Here is an 18,490-nt window from a genome sequence, read left to right as displayed (position 1 = left end):
GTAACTTTGAAAGGGAAATCTATTGTCACCAACAGTTTACTAGTGTAATTAAAGGTGATCAGATTGTGTTAATCATTATTGTCTTGATCACAAATGTAATGAATCAGTTAAGTTTTGTTTTTAAAATCTATAATATAACATCATTTCTCACTGCTGGAACGTTGCACCAGTAAAGGCGTATTCAGACTAGTAAATTTTTCGCCAATCTGATTAAATTGCCCGATCGAATCAGGACGTGCGGACGCAAACGCCAATTTGGCTCGCCAAATTCAACCGCCGATAATGACCGATATTACCCATAAAATGAGGTGCGGACGCAAGAATACCAATTTGTGACGCCAGTATTTTCGTTCTGGGGCATTTTTTCAATTTAGAGGGCTCTAATATCTAAATATAAAATTGGTGATTATTTTTTTTTTTTTTTTTACTAATTATAAATCATTTATTTACATACAATATATATACAGTGGTACTACTAAACTAAATTAATAACTAGCTTAAATCTAAAATAGGCCCTTGAGGCATTGTACCAAGGATGCTGGCGGCATTTCCTCGCTGTGTCGCAATGCTGATACGTTGTGCGAGGTAGCCGCCAGCTCTTCGGTCACCAGTTACGTCAACCAGACGCTTCGCGATTTCTGCGAACAACTTATGCGCGCTGGGACCCCATGGACCTAGAGTTTCAACTCCAAATGGTACAAAATGGTACTCTCTGCCGAGGCTCTTATATTTGTTACGTTTTAGAATTTCGGCGCTTTCCGCCGCTCCGCCCGCTTTGATTAAATTGGAGATTAACGCCAATTTCATTTCTGATCAAATCGGCCGATTTGATCATCCCGTCTGGATACCGCTTAATGTAGCTGCGGTAGTGATCCTTAAGTCTTAATCGTAAGCCTTTATGGCTGTCGCCGAGTAAATAAACCTGCTATTGACCATGAATGCAGTAATTATGACATCGTGAGCTGCGCGCGAGTTTCTCTAATTATGGCTTTTTCTCCATAGATTACAGCACCTTGATAAAAACGACGTATTTTCATAGAAAATTCAAAGTGTTTCTTACATTTTCTCCTATGGCAGCGCAGGTCTGAATGTCCTGTTTTCATTAAAAATCTGTTTCACTTAGACCTTTTTAGAATAGGTAATGTAAAAGATTTGCGGTGTTTACGCCAACTAGTCTTAGTCCATGGTATGCAGCAAATCGTTTGGGTTAGAAATCGGTGGGTTTCATCTCTAGTGATAAATGAGGGAAATTCTCAAAGGCTCGCTATTTCGAAGCCCTTGGTAACATTGCCCACTCAAAAAAACCTCTTTTATACACCTACTTGTATATGCCACCGTAAAACCACCCACATATACACACACTGTGGAATTCAATTGTTAATGCCACGCCATGCCACAGCCGCGTTTCGGGGAAGTTTTCGCTATGCCGCGTCGAAAGTCTGGAACAATATACCTCCGCCTTTGAGAAACCTGCAAAGTATTCATAGCTTTAAGTCAAAGATTAAACTGTATTTACTTAATCACCAACGTAGCCAAGAAGCCTACAGACTTGATACCAGCTGCCTGTAGTTTGTAATTTTACTTATGCTTACCTCAAGTGTTTTGTTCCTTTGGCCTGACAAGGGTTCATCATTCCTTTCCGCCATACTTAGTAGAGTGCTGTTATGTTAGTATTTCGTACATTTTCGTAAATTCGTCATCCTACAATGCTGTTTTGCTAATAAGCTAATCTTACAAGATTTTTTAACGTAGATTTCATGAACGCTCGATATTGGTTTGGTCTGACATTGCTTTTTAGTTAGTGCAGCCATCGTTGGCGCTAGTAGTATATACAGCTGTAATGCTCAGCCAAGATATGGTCGGACCGGATCGATACAGCGATTTAGAGCACGATGCTTGTTTTTGTATTAATTAATCTTAATTGTAAATAGTCGTTATGTTGTATCTTCTTGCTGTGTAACTTTTTTCTTATTTAACTAACTGTTTACTGTATGTTATTTCTGTCTTTTTTCTTCTTGTCTGTTACCTTCCGTGATTCTTCTCACTTGATGGTCTCATCGGAAGATCAGCGCTGGAAGCCGCCAGCAACATGCTGAGATGGGGCCATTTCGTGGCACTTTAATCTTATTTTGTGTTTTCTTTTATACTATGTACTGTTCCGATTGTTTGTGCTTACGAATAAATCTATTCTATTCTATTCTATTCTATATAGTCCAAAATCTATCAAATATGGTCCAAAATTAAATAGAATCTATTACTAAGTATTAATTGTATGATGCAGTTCTGGCGCAAATTATTTATCATTATTTATTTATTTATGTTGGCAAGTATACAGGTGTATGTAGGTAGTAGACAATCGATGGATTAGTCACTAACAAATTAACTCAGTGTCTAACTAAAGGAGGTCACTCACGGGTTACGTAAAGCGTGAGTGACTCGTGTTTGTCATTTTCTATGACAGCTGATCGGTGATAACGTGGTGCTTTCCATAGAAAACGAAGCGCCCGAAGCTCCGGCCCGGCCCCGGCCCGGTCTAGCGTGAATCATTCTATATACGCATGAGTTCGCGCAGACTCTTCCGCAGTCAAAGAGTTCCGCCACCACAATGGAACATGAAACAAAGCATCGATGTATAAAGTATACCATTAAATATTCCACGTATACAACTCGGATCACTGTACTAACAGCAAACCTAAACAAAACGGACCTTATATCATTGCAATAAAGTTTAAATTCACAATTAACAACGCAATGGTTTATCGGAACTATCGGAAGGTCAGTTTGTCAAATTCTATGTCATTAGGTATGCTAGTGATGACGCTGATGAGTCGTTACATTGACATTACAATCAAAATGCAGGAAACATTTTTTTTTATTAGCCTGGTTTATTGTCCCACTGCTGAGCAAAGGCCTCCCCTCGCTTCCTCCACTCAACCCTGTCCTTTGTAATTTCCCGCCAATCCGGACAAAATGCGTCCAAGTCGTCCCGCCATCTCCTCTTCGGTCTGCCTGTGGGACTGGGCTGGACATGTCTGCCGCATGCACCCCGAAAGGTGGGCCAAAATGGTTACGGAGTGGGACCCACGGAACACCATTAAGGGTGGTGGCCGGAGTACAGGAAACATTATAAGGATTAAATCGAAACCTCCGAAGTATACGGAGGCAAATGCAAAATCAGAATTTTTCTATGGAGGAAAACCTGTGGAGCAATTTTTGACTTAAAAAAACATGAGTGACCCGTTTCAACATATTTATTATTTATGTCAAAGTTATAAAAAAGAATTAATAAATCGGTATTATAAAGCAAACGTGCGGAAACCTACATACATCCGCGAAGAAATTCAAAGGTGTATGTGATTGTGAAATCCCCAACCCGCATTGGGCCAGCGTGGGGACTATAGCCTAAACCCTCTCGTGCTTGAGAGGAGGCCTGTGCCCGGCCGACCCGTATTTAGGCTAAATTATTTATTTATTTATAAGGCAATTTTACGCAAATCGACCGGAACCTCTCTTTTTAAGACTAATTACTTGCTAATTACGCTCAAAAGGCGGGCGCTACTGTAATATAACCCGTGCAATGTTTGATGTAATATATACCATTGTTTGATAACATGGCTACCGTTCGTCGGTCACACGATTTGTTGATAAAGTCCGCTTGGAACGGTTTTAGGCTCCGTGTGTTTTAAGTTCCGTTTTCAAAGATTCATGGATTGTATAATGATATGAAAAAAACCGGACGAGTGCGAGTAGAACTCGCCCACCGAGGGTTCCGTACTTTTTAGTATTTTTTGTTATAGCGGCAACAGAAATACATCATCTGTGAAAATTTCAACTGCCTAGCTATCACGGTTCATGAGATACAGCCTGGTGACAGACGGACGGACGGACGGACAGCGGAGTCTTAGTAATAGGGTCCCGTTTTTACCCTTGGGGTACGGAACCCTAAAAATGTGCCCCTGAGTTTGACAGCTGGATGATGGTGTTGTACGGCACCCAAGAAAGATGCTTGACATATTATGCTTTTGGTATTTAAACAAAAAAGGTATAAAAAATATTTCATCTAACTTAACTTGTGAGTAAGCGGAACCGACCTTCGATTTTGTACCAGTAGCCATAGAGACCAGCGGCCCTTGGTGCGCTGATGCTAAAAAAGCTGTCACACTTACGTACAAATTAACAAGTGCGACAGAGAGGCAACACGTCGAACGTGGTCCGCGGTAGGCCCTCTGGTCCGGCGCATATTCCAGCATATTTCGCTGGCCGTTCAAAGAGGCAACGCCAGCAGCGTGCTAGGCACCTTTACCCGGGTACCTATGGACCCTAGTATAATATATAGTATCCTTGATTTTTAAATTTAGTTTTTATGTTTGTAAATGAGCGTTTCTTTTATTTTTTGCCATTTTATATATTGTGACCTTTTTACCACTTTTGTGTTACATATTTCTAGTCAGGATCGCGAGCCCTTTTCATCCTTATAGGAGAAAAAAGGGTCCTAAAATTTCCATACATTTTTAAAACTTTCCTTTTTGTTACCGCCATACAAAGTGTATGTAGCACAATAGGAAAAAAACACTGGGATTTTTTTTTATCCCATTAGGATCGAAAGAGCTCGTGATTCTGAGTAGAAATAACGCAAAAGTGGCAAATAAGTTCACAATAAGTATATAAAAATGGCAAAAAATAAAAGAAACGCTCAAATATACATACTGTATAATTTGTGGGTAATTATGGCATGGTATCAAAATTACCCAATATTTTGCCAAAAACATTTTGTAGTAATAGGTGTAGTTAATAAAGACACCCGACATTTTTCTTCTGAACCAGCTATATTTTTCCCGGCCCTTACAAATAACTGGCGCCGAATGTTCTCGTACTAAACAATCTTATGTTGTTATTCAGCTGACCACATTTTATTATAAACAATTTCCAATGTTCAAAAACATTTTGTCATAAGTGAAGTGTATTTAATAAGAACATCTGACATTTTTCTTTCGAATAAGAAATATTTTCTCTGGCCCTTACAAAAGTCTTGCGCCACGTGCGCCCGACCGGAACCTTACGCAAACAACTAAAAACCAATTTGTGAGAAACCGCATTATCTTAATTTCGATTAAAATGGATTGAACACGTACATTCTGCGTCAGAGATAGGGTTAATTTGAGTCTTACTGCTTTGTAATAAGGCGTACAAAATAGTCAAAAAATCGCTCCACGTGTCTATGTTTCACACTAATAATTATTCCCTGATGAATTGGTCTACTTAGGTCTCTCTCGACAAGATTAGGGTTTCTTATTTAGTTGAAAACCTATTCAACGGCACCCTACCTACACGTATTTTAACCACCGACTTTTTTGCGTGAAAGCGAGTTTTACATGTAGATAATTATAAAAAAAAATAATCTTATTTTTATTTTACCAGTTTATCGGCGTGATAGATAAATGTACACCACACATATCATACGCAACAGGACAGCGTCGATCATACGAAGGATAAGTAGTAGTGAAAATGGTATCCGAAAGATATTTACTGTAAAGTTAGATACTCCGTTAGCAAGACATTGGAACAGTCTACATTGTACTGGATCTGTTGACGACTGACGGGGTGTCTAACTTTATATGTAATTATTAATTCATTATTTTATTTTATTTTTAAGTTACTTACATACTATGTTACTAACCATAGTTTTTGATAAGTCTTGTAAATATGTAATTACTAACAATTTTATGGATATGTATGCCTGGATTAAATGAATGAATTGAATTGAATTGAATAAAAAGCTTTTTGTAGTCGGACTTTGTACCTATTTAGTACATTTTACCAAAATTCATTAAATTAATAAGTAATAAGTCATTCACCTCACCACAGAATACTGACGTTATCTGCTGCAGTCCTAATTTAATCAGTAAGTACGTGACTTTGCATGCGTTTCGATAATACCACCTTACTTAATCGATTATAGGCATTGGTAAATGATTTGCCTCAGTACCTACGTAATATGCTAAGATAATTCGATACGAGTGTATTAATAACGTAGCATACCTACGTAGATATCAATAATTATGCGCAAATTGTTTTTCTGTTCAGGAAAGTTGTTTTCATTTCTCATGCTCTGAAAGTGGGTCATTGTTGTTCTATGACGTGAGTAGAGTTATAGAACTCTGCTCACAGTATAGGCACTAGAGCATTTTACATTCCAAGTAAGTTTCTTTTTTTTACGATAAGCAATTAAAATTTTGGTTTTAAATGGATTTCTTGGACAATTTCCATTCTGATATTTAACTCCGCATTCCATAAATAACAATACTTAAATTGTTGATTGTTATTGAATTTGGTAATTGAAAGTAACTGGGTAGTTAGTTACTTTCAATTAAGAAATATTCAATCAAGAAATATTATAATAATTTATTTTTATACATATTTTTAATAACACAATACATGTGTATTTTACTTTCCTCGTATCTATTCAAAATGAAACATAAGTGCGTTTCTCTGGAGAAAGGCATTCTTTCAGTCTCTTTCATCCCTTCGTTAACAATCTACAAGTTATTGTTGGATTGGATGTCAATTAAATTAATATTGTAGGAGTAGATTGTAGGAGTAGATTGTCTTTGGGCAATTTCTTAATAAGTTTGGGGCCCAGAACCTATAACTACTCGTAATGTCACTTACGGCTGTTTTGGGTGTGGGGCATGCAGCACGTGAGTCGATTCCGAATGACCGTATCGTCTTACGTCTATTCCAGTAACAGGAAAATTCAATTATCTCGTTGGGAAGCATTTTGCAGATGCGGAAATGTGTATCCCTTGTTTATGGTTCAGTTGTTAGGCGGCTGTGGGTAGCGGGTTCGAGTTAGGCCGCGTTACGTCAAAAACTAGATCTCGATACGATATGGATCGGATCTGTCAGTGTCAGTGGGGAGACACTCCTGACTTCGGGCAAACTCGGCTCCGTTCGGCTCAGCATTGCTTCGAGCAATTATTAGGGTTGGCACAACTTGACGTCCTTTTGCGTGCACGACCACAGATAAGATAATGACTTGAATTTTGACAACCCTAAATAGCCGAAAGGGATAGTGCCATACATTAGAAAGGTATAGCATGATTCGTCCCTGAATCGCTGTCAATATTCGGTTTTGTAGGAAGTGTCCTTTCTGTACGGTAGTTACTATTATTTATTCTGTGTCAGTGTCAAAAGTGACGTTTTGTTTGAAGAACGCCACTTTTGACACTGACAGATCCGATCCATATCGTATCGAGATCTAGTTTTTGACGTTTATTAAAATTAGAACCAGGCCTTTAAAATAATAAAAAAAAAAAGTAAACCTTAAGTTCTGAAGTCCAAAACACAAAGACGCGGGCATGTATGATCAATTGATCAATACATAGATAAATAGGTACCTATGGGTACCTACCTTTGTTATTTAAAATCGTTTTTGTTCAAACAAATCATAAAACAATTGCACAAACAACAAATACCTACGTAAAAGTTATACAGCGCCGCCACATAGCAATTTAAATATGAATAAAAATAATTAATTCCAATATTACTGACGGTTCAAAATTTATTAAGTACCTACTTATGTTATTTTTGAAACGACATAAACGTATGTTTTTATGAATGACTTGTATTTACACAGAGTTTGTTTTTCGTAAAAAAAAATCTCTATTAGGGTTAAAAATTATAAAATGAAACCAGTGGGACAAAACCTCAATTTAACCGACTAACAAGAAGAAAGACTATCCGTGCGATAAAAACTATAGCCTCTTTTTTATATATTCTTTATTATATTATATTATATTATACCTATGTAATATAATTTTAGCCACAGTTTAGGAAACAGTAGTTTATTTGTCACAATAACAAAATCAGAATAGTATAGAATATCTCCAATAAACTAACTATGTATTCATTAAACTATATAAAATATTACATTTATTTACATAAAAGATATATACAGTGGTACTACTAAACTAAATTAATTCTAAAATAGGCCCTTGAGGCATTGTACCAAGGATGCTGGCTGCATTTCCTTGCTGTATCGCAATGCTGATACCTACGTTGTGCGAGGTAGCCGCCAGCTCTTCGGTCACCAATTACGTCAATCAGACGCTTTACGATAAAACCATAATAAAACAAAACATCAATAAACCAGTAAATTGATTCATTTAACGCTTTTCCACTAAATGGCCACTATTTAATATAAACAAGCTCATAAATAAGTGAAATGATTGACTTTTGTTACCGACACAATGAACAATGATTTTATTTCTTTATAAATGTTCGTCAGTCTAGCTATTTACGATTGTTTAACAAATATAAATAGTCATCCTATATAATATATTATCGTTTATATATATATATTAGATCTTTCCTAGTAAACAAGTATGAAATTATAAACTGAAATAAATGTCATATACTAAGAAAAAGTGACCAAGGCCTCCAGTGCCCCAGGCTGGAATCGAACCAGCGTCCTCTGCTATCGCGGCAGGTGCCTGAACCACTCGGCCACCGGGCCACAGCGACATTAGTCAAATTTAATAATATTTAGTAATATTTTCTGAAAAATAATTTAATTTGTTCAAATACTTCATAGTAAGTATGAAATTGTCATAATTCAATTTCATACTTGTTTATCATTCAGATATTGACCATACTGATGCATAATACTGTTAATTTCACACCTCACACAGTATCACGTATTTTTAGTATTAGGTTATAATCGGTATACATATAAGCACTCAGCGCGATCTCAGATCAAATAATTATATGCCGTTGCAAAGACATTTTGCCATTCATCCAAATTGCGATGTATTTTATTCTAAACACCATATCTCTTTATTTACAGGCATGGTCGGTGCCCCAGATGTCATCAAACCCGTGGATAAGATCGACGACTATTCGCCCCAGCTAAACGGCAACCCCATCTTTACTATTAGCGGTAAGTTGTAGACATATTATATAGCCATGGTCAAAACCCCACAACCCATCAAAACCCGAGCATAAGCTGAACTATTCAACCTAGTTACATGGCAACCCCATCTTTACTATTAGCGGTAAGTTGTAGTCACATTATAGCCATGGTCGAAACCCCAAATCTGATCAAAACCCAAGGATAAGATGAACTATTCGTTCTATTTAGTACATGGCAACCCCATCTTTACTATTAGCGGTAAGTTGTAGTCACATTATAGCAATGGTCGAAACCCCAAATCCGATTAAAACCCGAGGATAAGATGAACTATTCGTCCTAGTACACACATCCCTGCCAGGGTTAATGTGTCAATCAGAGTCAGGTGGAATACATAAACATGTTTCATCGTGGTTTATGGAATTAAATGTCGGATACTGGCTTTTATCTTTTTCATGCTCTATTTAGTTTACGAACAAGTTATATAACATTTGGTTTATAAACACCTATTAAAAAAAGATCAACGGTACTTTAAACCTTAAGCTGTTTATTATGAAACCAAAAACAAATATAAATAAATTAAATAATCCGCTTATCCACTATGTCTGATAACGCGAAGGTTTCCACGAAAATGTATTAACTTTAGATATAACACCGTACTGCTGTAATCAGTGCAAAATATGACAATGTATGGCTTTAGCCATTATACACCAGATATGGCATGATAATTATATTTTAAGTATTTTCCAGTTTAAGGTGGTTATTATATGTTCAAGGTTTTTTATTATGTTCAAGGAATTAATTTCACTAGGTGATACGTAGTTATTCGGTGATAGTCGTTTTATTGTCTTTTAGCCGAGTTGCCCGGTAATTTTATTGCTTAAAACAATGTTTAAGAGATACCATGGATCTGACTAATGTGGTGTAATATGGTTTCAAGTAATATAATTACCAGGTAACGCGGCTACAAGACATTTAGGGTCGGTTGCACCAAACTGTTCGTATCGTTAAAGAGTTCGCTAAATATTTATGTATGGAAAGTTTCATAGTAAAGCGCCGGGGCGCGCCGGCTGACGTTGATCAGTCTGTCAAATGTGGTTGGTGCAACTGGCCCTAAAACTGTTATCACCGGATAACTACGTATAGTACGTATCACCGAATAGCCAAGGTTTGCCCTACCATTTCGTGCCTTTTGTCACTAGGGAATGCAAATCGGTTATTTTTTGTATGGAAATAACCGCGGTTTCGGTTAATAACCGATAATTTCCATACAAAAAATAACCGAATATAACCGATTTGCATTCCCTACTTGTCACAGAATAAATAATAGTACTAGGCACAGAACACTCACTCTCTAACAAAACGCATCTGTTACGATCAGCACAGATATGGCCGCTAGGTGGCGACAGCGCCACGCGCGGCTTATGGCTTTCCCCAAAATTGGGGCGGAACGGATGTACTTTTAGCTACCTGTAGCAAAGCGACGAAATCGCGGAGTGAGCCACGCCTGGCCTTGTTACAGTTATAATAGTATGAAGCCCCTAGCGACTTTCATAATATTGATTGTCACTGTGACAAGGTAAGAAATGGTACGTAAATTAAATTCTATGACTGTACGGTACTGATGTGGTATGGGTTTGGGTTCAGCGTATGGGTTTAGTGCTGTGTAGTGTTATCCTTTATATATCTATTGTTGTGACTTATTATAAGTGAAATGAACTGTATGCATGCAACTGTGCTTATTTATAGCAAATAATAATTGATTGATTGCTCCGATTGCAAATCATCGATTCCAAAAAAATTTACCGAGGCGTTTATGAAAAGCTTATGAACTTTTCAGGGATTGCATTTCCGTCGAAAATATATTTTAAAATTCGTTTAAATTCATTAAAATCCGTGGCAATATCGCCGATAATCAACATGGGTATGAATGTATTTATTTAATTTTTAGAAAGGTTTCTAAATACAATGTAAGTAGGTACTCTGTTAGACATTCCTGTATTATTTCAATATGATTATGTTACAAGTTTGCACAACTGTCTCAAACTGTGTACACATATTGGCAGACGCTGGATTAGTACTAATTGGGGGTATTAGTAATGTGTACAGTAAGAGATCATTTTCTCCGCTAGCTAACTAAATCACATGAGGAAATATGGAGGAAAAATCCGCTATCGAGATGAAAATCGTTTATTAAGAAACGCTAGTCGAAATTTAACAAAGTATCGGGATAACTGATGCGACGATAAAATCACATGATAATTTCCTTACTTTATTCGATAAGGTCTTCCTCTGCCCCGAGAACCACCCTATGGGACCCAATCTGTGACTAGTTTGGTCCAGCTAGGATTACAAGATCCAAATTTGGGATCTAGCCGTAAGCGATATCTATGCATGCTTGATACATTGTTTAAATTTGATTTGGTTTTTTTGAATTTATGTAAGTAAATTGGAATAATGTACCTTTTTAGGTACATAATAAACAAAAGTCTGTCAATTCACTAAAATTTCTGACAATTTCGTATTCCGGCCGCATTCCTGACAAACAGCCAAAATTCCTGACATGTCAGGAAAATTCCTGACGTCTACCCTAGGTCCAGTGCTCCGGGTGCATTCGGCAAAGAGGAAGACAAAAACGTTTATGCCGGGACTAACTTGATATATTTTGCATCGATGGCATCGATCGATTGGTGTGGTATAGTTTGTAAATTTCTAACAGGCCCGACGGCTAATCCTTTGTCTATTGTTAAGTAAACCTGCATAAAAAATCGTTCGTTCACTTTACCCAGTTAATTGAATTACAACTCCTATGGAAATTGCAATAAGATTCAAAATGAACTAATGGATAAATATTTTTCTAGGATGTGTGTGGTCCGTTCAACTCGCCGGCACTCAGTACTACGGTTACTGAGTGCCGTGCCGGACTGCCGGTGAGTCGAACGCTACAGAACCAGTCTAAAATGTGTCATCGAGATGCGTAACAAAGGCGCGTTATCGGAGAGCGCACCTACACTGGTTTTTTAACCGACTTCAATTTCATAGAAGGAGGAGGTTCTGTATTCGGTTGTGGCTGTTTTTTTTTTATCTATGTTCACCGATTACTCCGAGACCCGTGGGTCGATTTGAATAATTATTTTTTTGTTCGAAAGAAGGTACTTTCAAGGTAGTCCCACATTAATCTGGTGCTGTTTTGATGATGGAATCCATGAGGAATAGAGGGACCTCCTCAATTTTTCAAAGCACATGTATGGTGATTTGGGTGTTTTCTTAAGCAACTCGAGCATTTTCTGTCGAAAAGCACCAATTTGATGAAGTGGACCTGATGATGATGATTGTTTTGATGATAATCATGACGATTTCTTAAAATGTAGGACGTTCAGCGATTACTCCGAGACCCGTGGTCCGATTTGAGCAATTCTTTTTTTGTTCGAAAGAAGGTACTTCCAAGGTGGTCCCACATTAATCTGGTGCTGTTCTGATGATGGGATCCATGAATAATTGAGGGAACTCCTCAATTGTTAAAGGCTCATGTATGGTAATTTGGGTATTGTCTTAAGCAAATCAAGCATTTCCTCTTGAAAATCACAAATTTGATAGAGTGGACCTGATAATGATGATTGTTGATGATAATGATGATGATTTTATAAATGTAGATTACTCCGAAACCCGTGGTCCGATTTGAGTAATTCTTTTTTCGTTTGAACGAAGTTACCTCTAAGGTGTTCCCATAATATTGTTGGTTCTAATCTGATGACGGAATTCATAAGGAAATGAGGGAACTCCTCCATTTTTAAAGGCACGAGTATGGCGACATCGTTGTTTTCTATAGTAACTTAATCATTTCCCCCCGAAAATCACCAATTTGATGAAGTATAACTGTAGCCCTACCACGAGTTTGACACTACTACATATTCGCTAACGTCTTCGTAACTTACTTTCTATACATCTCGTTCGCATTAATAGGATGCCACAAGACGCATAGAAAGCAAGTTACGCACACGCTAGCGAATATGTCAGTGTAAGACTTATGGTAAGGCTACTGAGGAGTCGGGAAATGGCGGTTTAAAGGTTGGTGGTTCAGGGTCGAGGGGTTCCGTGATCAGGGGTTGATGTGCTGTGAGGTTGAGTGATCTAGGGGTTGAGGGATTGGGTCAGTGGCGGGGCGGAGGATGGATTTTGTGTTTGTGTAGTGACAGGAATGATTTAGAATTTGATGATACGCATTATTATGCGTTTCATTCATGCGTCACACATCACTCATAAGCTTTTAACAATGCCTTAAAACTAAAAATGGAAAAATAAAAACTTTTCCAAAAAAAAAGAAAACCGACTTCAAAAAGGATGAAATAAAATATTATCCGTTTTTAAGTATATGCGTTACCAACTGATATGTTTGAAGTCGGTGCCAAGACAAATAGTAACAATACCGGTCAAAAATAATCAGGTTAATGTCTATAAATCACATTACAACTTTACTAATATTATAATCTAAATTCATTGTACCCTTAATTGATAAAATTCTTTGTAAAATCTGTTTATTGTTAAGTTTTCTTTAATAAACAGCTTTTAATTTTTTTTTTTTTTTCTGATTTAAGTATTTATTTATTTATATTGTCAACAATGTTAAAATAATACTTACTTACACAAAACCTTAAACTAACAACTAAAACTAAATACTAAATATAAAATATTATAATGGTGAAAGTAATTCTGTCTGTCTTATTTTCACCTTTTCGGCTAAACAACTGCCATGTAAACTGGTGAAATTTGCCATGCAGGTAAAAAGTTAAAGCCCTGTAGATGGTCCTTGGATTGTTTTATATTTTGAAATCAAGTTCTCTGGATAAGAGGCGGGAAATAACTCAGTCCAAATCCCACACCAGAGTACTATGGACAGATCGAAAATTTGTAAAAATTGCCCTTAAAAAGACATATCGGCAATCGCATTGGTTTTATACTAGTACCGACAAACATGGTACGGACTGCGCCAAGGTGGATTGACGGTGTGTTTTTAGGTATCTACAGAAAGTATGATCATTGCTGTCGTGTGGTGTAAGGTAGGTAATCCAACGTAGATATAGCCACATTCTTATCGAATCACCCTAAAATCATGGTATGCTTCAAATTTGGCTTGGCACCGACTTCAAACATATCAGTTGGTAACGCATATACTTAAAAACGGATAATATTTTATTTCATCCTTTTTGAAGTCGGTTTTCTTTTTTTTTGGAAAATTTTTATTGAATGTTGGACTAGCCCGCGCTCAGGTGCCAATTAGAATAATTAAGACCCTTTTTTTGCAGGTAAGTAGCACGTGCGGTTTTATTTAACAATACACAAAGGATTAGCCGTCGGGGCCTGTTAGAAATCTGCAAACTATAACACCCAAAATAGGCGCCTTTTTGATTAGTTTTCTGTTCTTAAAACTTTATGTTATCGTGTAGATATACATTTAAACATTTCAGTACCGGATTGCACTCGTTTATTAAATCTGATATTTAAAATATATCAGAATTTAATTAGCAATTAGAAACAATCAATCAATTTAATCAGCAAAGCCACTATCACCCGATTAATGAAAAAAACTTGATTAATTATTATTTAAATGGGAAGGTCCTCATTAAGTGATGATTATCGTTTTAATTACTTTGTTTATTCTATTTTTAATAACATTTTTATAACATAATAAAAACACTAAAAACTTACAAATATAAAATTTGATCTGCATCCGCATTGTCCCGCTGGAATATTTTGTCTATATCGCAATTTGTCTACATCGCAAACGGTCTAGAACGCAAAATGCCCACATATTTTTTTCCGTTTTATCTTAACTTTAAAGCCATGTCGACGGAGCCCCGCGGAAGCGTGCTATTTGGCCTTCGGCCATTTGAAGATAGGTACCTAACGACTCTAACCTATCTATGTAAAATGTGGTGATATAAAAAGTGGGCATTTTGCGTTCTGGACCGTTTGCGATGTAGACAAAATATTACACTAGTCATTTTGCGTTCTAGACCATCCGCGACTGACCCCGCTGGATGGCAATGCTGATCCGTTGGGTAAAATATTGGCCAGCCTTCTGGTCACCAGAAGCCTCTATGAGGCGCTATTTATTTTATTTATAATTTAGGGTAGAAACAGTCTATAACGTTTGTATGATAAAATGTGCTTTTCTGTGTATTTTGATTTCCAATTCGTGTATGAAAAAGTTGTATTATTTTTTTATTTCCACCAACTAGGATACATCTTATTTAGGTACCTATGTACCTATTTATAATCTATTATATTGTGATTATATCATATTTAAAAGTGTCCTCAATAATACTTATTAATCCCCTACTATTGCCCAGCTGTATGCCTATCCATCATCCGATGATTTCGTTAGTCTACTAAAAATGTATTAAATAATCCACAGATAGTAATAGATTATAGATTACATAGAAATTTATTAAGTTGATAATATTAGAATTATTTGTAATGATTATTAGTGTCATTACGTACATAGTTTGAAAGTTTTATTCTAATTGATTGCTTGTCTTTACCCATCAAGGATCGATTGACTTCATTAAGACGAAACAGCTGAGTTTTAAATATTTTAGGTAAATATACCCGTCTCGCTAACGGAAGCGGCACCTAAAAGTAGTGCGATAAGGACAAGGCGAAAAATCCTGCGTAAAAATCTCAAAAATCGAGGTTTCGTACTCCTCTGTTTCCTCCTCCAAAACTTAACCAATCGTAACCAAATTTGGAAATCTAAATGATTATGAAATTATCTGTGTCGGACCGTTTTGCTTTTTTGGCTAATTGATATCAGTTTTGAATGCCACGCCTCTCATTGCGGCATAGTCAATTAGGCCATTTTGGCCATTTTTGAAGGGCTCTAGCGCCTTAAAAAACAAAAATATCAAAAAAAGCAAAACGGTCCGACACAGATATTGACAATATTAATCTGTGTTGAAAAAATCATTGCTCTAGCTTCAAAAACCACGGAGGAAAATGAGGAGTACGTTTGTATGGAGAAATGACCACTCCCGTTGGCTCTTAAGTAGGCGTTTGGTTTTATTTTCTAATTATTGTCACTTAGCAACTATCCTTACCTTAACCTTAATACAATAGTATCTTAAGGGGCCCACTGATTACCAGTCCGCCGGACGATATCGGCCTGTCAGTTACACGCAAAATTTGCATTTGTTCGCAGCACCGAACAACTGACAGGCTGATATCGTCCAGCGAACTGGTAATCTGTGCGCTCCTTTATTAACTATGTAATTTATATTAACTTATCACATAGCGATGGACTAAATACTGGGCAGTATTTAGTATATGACGTCCGACTTTCAATCCGGAGGTCACGGGTTCAAATCCTGGCTCGTACCAATGAGTTTTTCGGAACTTACACTGAGACAAAAAACTAACAAAAACACACTTAGAATTACAAAAATAAAACTTAATCCGGGGACAAGGAGAGTCAACTAATAGGAACAAATTGACTTTTGCAATTTCCATTTAGTAGGAAATACAACTTCTATATTTGTAATTTGAAGTATGCTAGAGTAATTTCAGAAATTTGGTATTGTTATTCCGAGAGGTGCTTTAGCAATATCGGAGGTGATGACGTCATGGGTGAAAACTAACCGTTTTGTAATTCTAAGCGTGCTTTAGCAATATCGGAGACGATGACGTCATAGGTTTTACTAAACTGTACTGCGATTCCAAGCTAGCTGTTGTTATTCTAGAGATAATGACGTCACAGGCAAAAACTAAACTGTTTGCAATTCCTCCGCCCCTAGCAAACGGGCGCCGCGAGAGCATGTCGCGCGCGTGGTAGCTACCCGTCTCTATTTCTGTCTGTATGAATAAAAAAGCATTTGGTAGTATATCTCTGTACTAAAGAGGCACTATAAAAGCCTGTCGAGATATTCTACCCATTCCTTTCTTATTCATACAGTCAGAAAGAGACTAGTAGTTATTACGCGCGCAACATGCTCTCGCGGCGCACCTGTGCTAGGGAGGTTGGAATTGCAAACAGTTTAGATTTACCTATGATGTCATTATGACTAGAATAACAACAGCTAGCTCGAAGTTGCAGAACAATATATTCCTGTAGACCCCAACTACACAGTAGGTAGGTCGCGGGTTAATATGTCCATGGCCCACAATATATCCTAAATTTATTATTTAACTTAAGTATTAAACAAAGAAGACACGAGACACGCCCGCCCGACATCCGACACAATACTAACTCTAACCAAATGAACGTAGCAAGTAGTAAATTTTACTAAAATCACTAACATTCGTTTCGCTGTGTTGGTATTACAAAACTCGTTTAGTGATTGGTACAACAATGAACATAAACACAACAAGTCTATCTACTAAATACGAGTAAACTTTGTAATGTCGCTATAGTAACAACTGAATTGTTATTTTAAATGGGGTAATGTTATTCCCGCGAACTCGTTTTTTAGATATTACAAAACTATGTAAGTGAGACATTTACTAAAATCATAACTTGAAATCACAGATGCTTTTTTCCAAAAATCACAAACTTTACTAGTAAAAATCGGAGAATTTTAGTAGTAATAAAAATGGATTGTAACAAATACTGAACTTTGTTTAATGCTCCATTTACTAAAGTCTGTTTGCTGAAATTAGATTTAGTATTACTGAGCTGTTTGTAGAAATAAATAAATTTTACAGAAATAGTGAAACTTCCATGATTACTACTAAAACTTCATTTTTTCCCCCAGTACAGAACTGTTTATTAATTCCTGGTGATGATTTTTCTCTCAGTGTATGTACGAAATATCATTTGATATTTACCACTAGCTTTTCGGTGAAGGAAAACATCGTGAGGAAACCTGCATACATCTGCGAAGAAATTCAAAGGTGTCAGTGAAGTCCCCAATCCGCATTGGGCTAGCGTGGGGACTATAGCCCAAACTCTCTCGCGCATGAGAGGAGGCCTATGCCCAGCTGTGGGACGTATATATTAGGCTGAAATTATTATTAAGGAGGTATACTGAGCGGATGCTGCCCTTGCCCGTGTCATGGGACGCACGCAGAGGCAGCACCCGCCAGGGTGTAAGGACTAATGAGAGTTGATGAAATCTAAAATGAACTAGGTTATTGGGTGAAAGCGATGAACTATAAATACTGGGCTATGTGATAAAAAACCGAACGCCTGCTTAATAAAACGATATGTAATATTATATTAATTGTTTTATTATTATATTATAGTAGGTACCTATGAATGTAATCAGTAGGCTTGACGTAAATATGTAATTAACGAGTATAATTTATTATACTGTAGCGTGCCTTGGGCGTGTGGAAAAATTGATCAACGTGCAACACTAGCGCCACTGCTAAATAATCGTGATTATTTAAATTTTACGACAGCTATTTAAAAAGGGGGGCGCTACGTACTGTATTGTGTATTTAAGTACCTTTTGAATACATCAAACTAGTGTTTATGTTACTGGATTTGTCAATCTATGCGTCCAAAGTTAAAACGGCCGTTTTTATTTTGAGTTCATAGATCGACGAATTCAGCAACATAAAAACTAGTTTGATGTAGGTATTCAA

General features: G+C 36.9%; 1 protein-coding gene across 4 annotated transcripts in view; it reads left to right on the top strand.

The window, feature by feature from the left end:
• The window catches only part of LOC134801471 (solute carrier family 41 member 1-like), an 86,995-nt gene that overhangs the window by 24,165 nt on the left and 44,340 nt on the right, over positions 1–18,490 (top strand). For all 4 annotated transcript variants that reach the window (XM_063774075.1, XM_063774072.1, XM_063774071.1 and 1 more), the window contains one exon: positions 8,846–8,938. In XM_063774075.1, the coding sequence (XP_063630145.1) occupies positions 8,848–8,938 (91 nt within the window). In that variant the 5' untranslated portion in view covers positions 8,846–8,847. The remainder of the gene's footprint in view (positions 1–8,845; positions 8,939–18,490) is intronic.

Source organism: Cydia splendana, chromosome 22 (assembly GCF_910591565.1).
Source record: "Cydia splendana chromosome 22, ilCydSple1.2, whole genome shotgun sequence".
Taxonomy (NCBI): Eukaryota; Metazoa; Arthropoda; class Insecta; order Lepidoptera; family Tortricidae; genus Cydia; species Cydia splendana.
This window is presented reverse-complemented; position numbering and strand designations above follow the sequence as displayed.